Raw genomic sequence first — 6,749 nt, 5'->3', positions numbered from 1 at the left:
CCTGCCACCACCGCTGTGTGGCAGCCGTCAGCCTGGCTTGTGGCTGAGCAGAGCTCCCCTATGTGGGAGCGCACAGACCACCAGAGGGCAGCTCCTGCATTGAGCGTCTGCCCCCTTGGTGGTCAGTGTGTGTCATAGTGACCAGTCATTCCCAGTCTTTCTGGCATCCCCACTAGGGTGCCTGGCCAGTCTGGGTGAGGGGCTGAGGGCCGTTTTCAGGCTGGCCTGCAACTGAAGCTCCCAGCCTCTCCTTTTTTTCTTTTTTTTAATTCTGAGATTTATTTACCTTCTATAATTGAAACATTGTTGCTGTCACTGGCATTCCCAGTTCTGAGGCCGTGGCCAGCTGAAAGCAGGTATCTGGGGTTTGTTTAGCTTCTATAATTGAAACATTGTTGCTTTCTGGCTCAGAGCCGGGATGCGGCAGGCGGGGAATCTTGGCTTCCTCCATCACTGGAGCAAGCAAACCTCCTACTCGCTTCAGCTGCGTGGCTGCCGGTCGCCATCTTTGTTGGCAGTTAATTTGCATATTGCCCTGATTAGCCAATGGGAAGTGTAGCGGAGGTACGGTTAATTAACCTTTTCGTCTTTTATTAGATGGTATGAATAATTATTTCAAATGGTCATCTATTAATTTTGCTCTGTGCCTGGTGACTACAGGGAAACTAAAAGGAATTGAAATTTACTTTCTACTTTTTAAAAATGTGGGGAAAGGCTTGAAATGTAAATTCTTCACCAACTTTAATACTTTTTTTTTTTTAAAAAAACAGACATTTGTTTTCTATTTCTGCAAAAAACAGAGGATAAAACTTAAAAAATTTACTTTGCACAAAGAAAGAAATAAATTCCCAGTTATAATTACTTAAGTCTTTTTTATTTTTGTATATATAAAACAGATGCTATTTTTACTTTTGGTTAATCCTCACCCAAGGATATTTTTCCATTGATTTTTTTGTTTGTTTTGGTTTTTTTTTTAGGGAGAGTGGAAGACAGAGGGAAAGACAGAGAGAAACATCCATGTGAGAGAAACACATCAACTGGTTGCCTCCTGCATGCGCCCCTGCCCGGGAAGAGCCTGCAACCAAGGTAAGTGCCCTTGACTGGAATCAAACCTGGGACTCTTTGGTCCATAGGCCGACCCTCTATCCACTGAGCCAAACCGGCTAGGGCCAGATGCTATTTTTAAATAATAGGTAGGTACATGCTTTCTCCAGACACATTCACTCTCAGCCCCAGATGAAGTATCTAGATTCATCCTGATAAATGAAAATGCGTATGTACAAGCCCTGGATGAGACATCTCCTTAGGAACTCTTCCTTCTTATGGGCATTTTCCAGTTATGTTGGTCTTATCAAATTTCTATAAAAATTTAACTTTACACTTGGTTGGGCAACACAAAGAAATATCTAACTCAGTTTCTTCCTAATCTAGCTGCCTAAATCCACCTGCAAAGCATCAGGTCTTCCCCACGTTTAGTGCCTAAGGACACACTATTTCTTAAGTAGTATTTTACTAGTACGTCGGTGCTTTTCTGTAGTGCACAAGAAGACTCTTCAGGGCAGGTACAGAACTTTTTTTAAGTGTTGAGTCTGTCTCCCTTTTCCAATGCAGCAAACTCTTGATTAACCATGTCCCCCACACCCAACTCCACCCGGGAGTGTTAGCCACAGCAAAGCTATAATTAGGGACTGGATTCCTTCCAGTTAGCACACATTCCTGGACTGCTTTGCTTCAACTACAGTAAATATAGGCTCAAAACTAGTCGGACTCACATGAAGATTACCCAAACAAAAACACTGGGAAAATAAATCTGCTGGTCTCTTTTCTAAATATAATGTATCCCAAAGCAAAACACAAACATGTTAGTTTAATAATGTACATACAAGTCTTTTTTAAGTATAAATGACAAGTTTTATTTAAAAAGTAATCATCCTCATCATACATATATAATAAAGTATTCTAAAGCAGTCTTGGGTTTTTCACATTATGTTTGGGGCCACATGTATCACTGCTCTCCTCCAGTAAGTCATGAGCTATTACACACCAGAATTTTTGCAAATAAGGTACTTCATGAGGCAGACTGTCAAGAAATAATGTAATTGCACAACTTATATTCACCTACAGAAATATTTCTCAGTTGTTACCTAATTACTATGCTTGGAAAACGCTAGCATCCTCATAAATATTTCAGTTAAATTATGGTGCAAAATGTAAATTTTACAAACTTTGAAATGCACATTTTTGTGACATCTAAGCATTTTCCTGAGAGCATGAGGAATGTTATTTATATAACATTCCAGCTACACTCGGGAAGACTCTTCATGGAGAAGACACCACAGAGGTAAAATACCTAAGAGGAGATGGTAAGAACAATGTGAGGCCCTAGCAGGTGCAGCTGAGTTGGTGGGAGCATCATCCTGTGCACCAAAAGGTGGCGGTTTGATTCCCAGGTTGTGGGTTGATCCCTGGTGGGCGAGTGTGCAGGAGTCAACCAATGGATGTTTCTCTCTCTCTCTCTCACCCTTCCTTCTTCTCTCTAAAATAAAATAAAATATGTGGGTTTATAAGTGGAGTAAGAGAAACAACTATGGAAAGCAGGACCAGCTGAGAATTCACCCTGAGGAAGGGGTGAATATGACAGGGTTGCCCCTGTCCCCAAAACATCATTACCCTTCTGTAAATTGTTGGGATGCTTTTCCACTTTACTTTGAAGCACTGCCATTTTCTGTGAAAGTCATTGGGTTCTGAGGCATGGCCTTGTAAAAATGCAGCTGCAGCATTGTGTGGCAACTGCATCATGCAGGTATTGGTGAGTTTCAGACGAAGGGAAGATGATCCCAAGTCATTCATTCTTTCTTGGAAAGGAGTTTGATCAGATTGTTTCCTTCTGATCACCACATGATATCAGCTATACTAAGAAAACTGATTGGTAGTAGGAAGGTGGGTGATTCTGGAATATGAAGAACCCCAGGAGGTAGAGAAGGCTAGGAGAAGGGCCCTGATCCAGGAAAGGAGGCCAGCAAACCTCACAGGAGTATATCTGGGCCCTAATGGCATTAGGGGATAGAAAGGGCTGCAAAAATGGAAGACAGACCTTGTTCTTAGGAAAAGAGATGGAATGTCTCTGTTTTCAGACAATAGAGCAAATCGAATAATCCACCACTTCAACAAACCATTACATTATTACGGAATAGCTACAAATATTCTATAGGCAAGTACTTTATATTCTGGAAATACAATCAAGAGGCAATGCTTTAAGGCTACACATTAAGGCTACCTGGATTATTATGCAAGCAACAAAGACTTTTTTTTGCAAAAGGTAACATAACTAAACACTATTTCCATCTTAGGAAAAGCTATTGTAAGCCAACTAGACATTCAAAATGGAATCTTAACTTTTATTGCTATTATTCTATTGCAGGGCAGATTATCACTTAAAACTGTCTATTTCAGAACACCAAGAAATTCTCACTTTTTTGTTATCTTTTAAGTAAGGCTACATCAGAAAAAAGACTTTTAAAGTAAACTTTTCTTTTGTGTTTAAAGTAAAATTTATTACAATACAATAAGTGCAAGTGTTATTAAAAATGCTGGTTAAAATTATAAAGTGTCTATATATTTTTTCTAATATAAATATTGGAAATAACTTCAACAATTCTATATGTACACAGAACACTGAAAACATAAAATCATGCACAAGGTCAAAATGTAACTTTGCATACTGTCCTTTTAGGGATCACCTTTATCTTCTTCTGGTCTCAGTATGATTCCAGAATATGAAAGGATATGCTAATTACTCAGATTACAAACTTAAAGGGTCAGAGTTTTGAATGTACGTCAGTTATCACCCATTAACAATACTCTAAAATCACTGCTTCTACTATTCTGATTAAGTGGTTCTAATTCCCATATTTCCCTTTCTCTTGGACATCAAGTTGAGCTAGAAAAACTGTGATTATAGGATCCAGCATGACATGTATGCCTCATGATTCATTTAAAAGTGGCCTAAAGTGTTACTATCTATATAAAAAGTCCTACAGGACATAAAAGACAGTAAGTACATCAGCATGTAAGGAAAATTAAGCAGCTCACCCTCTGCTTGCTTACCTGGTTCCATGTCTCTATAGAAAGGATGGACCACAGCCATGAAGAAGCAAGGACCAATCAGAACTGCTGATAGTATGTGTTTGGGGAGGGGAGGAGGAGCAGCACAGGAAGGAATGGGACAGAAGTGTCGGATAATGAAGGGAAACTAAACGGAATCACCTATCTAGTCTTCCTCATTCTGTTAAAGCAGGGACTGGTTCCTGAGAACACTTCATAAATTTGAGGAACAGCCTACACATTACAGGTGAGGACATCTCACAAATACCAAGTGAGTCTGAACTAGGCCTCAACATGGGGGCAGGTGAAACAATTTTCATAAATGAGCAGAGGTTAAGGGGCTCTGCAAGGGGAAGAAAAGGAAACTGTGTATGATACTTAGTCCTCTATGACAGCGCTTCTCATCCAATTCACTTGGGGGTCTCATCAAAATGCATTGGGTCTGGGGTGGGGCCTCAGATTCTGCATTTGTAGTAAGTGCCTAGGAGATGCCGATGCTCTTGGTCCATGGACCACACGCTGAGAAGCAAGGTTCCACCACACAAAGAGGGAGCCACCTCTGTCTCTCTGGGCCACAAGTGTATCTTGAAATCCTGAGCAGAACTGAGACCTGCTCCTATCCAAGCACATCCCCAGGCAAAAGGTGTAGATGCATTGCATATGTGAGCAGCTGGCTACAGACTGTGTTAATATATTTTCTGAGAGCACCATGACTATATGAAGAGCCAAGTAACATAATTCAACGTGAGTACATGGAGTGGTCTATTTGCTGGTACTAAAACAAATCTCTTTCTCATACAGTCCTCCTTAAAGTGAACATGATATAAAAGTATAAAAAAAACCCCAGCATATTGAATTTCATAGCAAAAAGCCACATGTGCACACACATATAGTATGAATTATAAGAAATTAAATGCGTTTTATCAGAATATAGTGCTACCACTGCTCCCAGCTAAAATCATCTCCTCTTCCAAATACAAGGAAAAAACCTTGAATTGTAAGGAAGATGACTGCATTGCCTGCCAGCACAAGGCCACACGCTCCCCATTTGATCTGAAACACAAGAAAAAAGGATTAAATATTTACTTTCATCATATTACATTCTTTGTAAATCTGTTATTTTCTGCATTAGAAAAATTCAATGAAATATTACATAAAACTGCTAAAAGGCTTAATGTAACAGGCAGGAGACAGTGAACTATTTAGTAATTAGTCTAATTACTTCATGATGCTTGTTAATTAAGTCTAGTATCATCTGTAACATTTTCTCCATTAGACATATTTCTCTACTTGCTTTCAGCAGACAATGATGGTCTTAAGTAAAATACATGCAGCATATTATAAAAGGTCCAATTGCAACATTGGGTACTGAAAGTTCTATACACATTGCCTTCTTTCACAAAAACAGGAATTAGAGAATTATGGATTTGTTTCTTTTCTAGGCAAGAAAAGATTTTTAAAAATAATCTGTATGCAAATGAAAACAGCTTCCCAGCGTGGCAGATGATTTTACAGAGGTACAGTTGGGGATGAGAGTACCCTCTAGTGGGCATTTTTTGTTTTAATTTAACCAATAGAAAACAACAATGGAAGTTGCTTCATATAACATGATGTAGTAATGAAAGGTAAAAATACAAATCTTTACAGCAAAATTTAAGAAGTATTTAGTCTGAGGTATAAAAACAATAAGGTCATGACAATCTTGCATTCCAACACCATTGATGCTTCTCTATTATCTAGATAAAGTTCAAACTAGTAGGACATTCAAAACCCTTCCTGATCAGGCTTCACCAACTTTTCTAACCTCAATCTCAATTACTCCTTTTTGCTCCATCATATTGGACTACTGCTCTTTATTCCACAAATTAATGGCATTTCCACAGTTGGATGCCATTCCATTTAACAGCCTTCCCTACTTTAATCAAAACCCGATTTATCAAAAACCACATCAAATGCCAGATAGTATTTCTCTGAGTGTTCCCAAGGCATTCTGACACTGTTTTAGTTACCACACAGTGCATTCACGGTATTACATGCTTATCCATCAGGTTGGTTTCTGTGCTCTTGGGAACAGAGACAGCATCTGGCTCTTATTCCTGGTGTCTGACAAATAGCAGATGTTACAAAAATATTTACTAAATGAATAAATAAGACTTATACATATCTGATATTCAATGTCCCAATAAGTTTCATGAAATTGAAAGAGTATGTAATTGGGGGAATAAAAATAAAGAGTATAAAAAAATCACCATTTAAAAATAAATAAAAAAATAGTATAAAAGACAGTGGCTGTCAAAGAATGGAATAAATACACCCACAATGTGTTTTTTATTCACTCTATTTTCTAATAGCTATAGAGTTAGTTGTCCCTCAACATATACCTACTGTGTTGACTTGAGAATTGTGTCCATGATCCTATTGAAGAAGAATTTGATATGATATTATGGTACTGTGTTTTATAATAATACTAGAGGCCTGGTGCACAAAAATCTGTGCACTCGGGTGGGTCCCTCAGCCCAGCCTGTGCCCACTCATAAGTCTGGGACCCCTCGGGGGATGTCCACCTGCTGGCTTAGGCCTGCTCCCTGGGGTATTGGGCCTAAGATGGCAATCAGACATCCCTCTGGCAGCCCAGGAGCCCTTGG

At 39.1% G+C, this 6,749-nt stretch overlaps 1 protein-coding gene across 1 annotated transcript in view; it reads right to left on the bottom strand.

Annotated features, from left to right (window-relative positions):
* Positions 1-2,852: 2,852 nt before the first annotated feature.
* Positions 2,853-6,749, bottom strand: part of LEPROT — a 12,679-nt gene continuing 8,782 nt past the window's right edge. The window contains exon 4 of the mRNA XM_015570139.1: positions 2,853-5,157. Within this exon, the coding sequence (XP_015425625.1) occupies positions 5,041-5,157 (117 nt within the window). The 3' untranslated portion in view covers positions 2,853-5,040. The remainder of the gene's footprint in view (positions 5,158-6,749) is intronic.

The sequence above is a fragment of the Myotis davidii genome, unplaced genomic scaffold, assembly GCF_000327345.1.
Source record: "Myotis davidii unplaced genomic scaffold, ASM32734v1 scaffold205, whole genome shotgun sequence".
Taxonomy (NCBI): domain Eukaryota; kingdom Metazoa; phylum Chordata; class Mammalia; order Chiroptera; family Vespertilionidae; genus Myotis; species Myotis davidii.
This window is presented reverse-complemented; position numbering and strand designations above follow the sequence as displayed.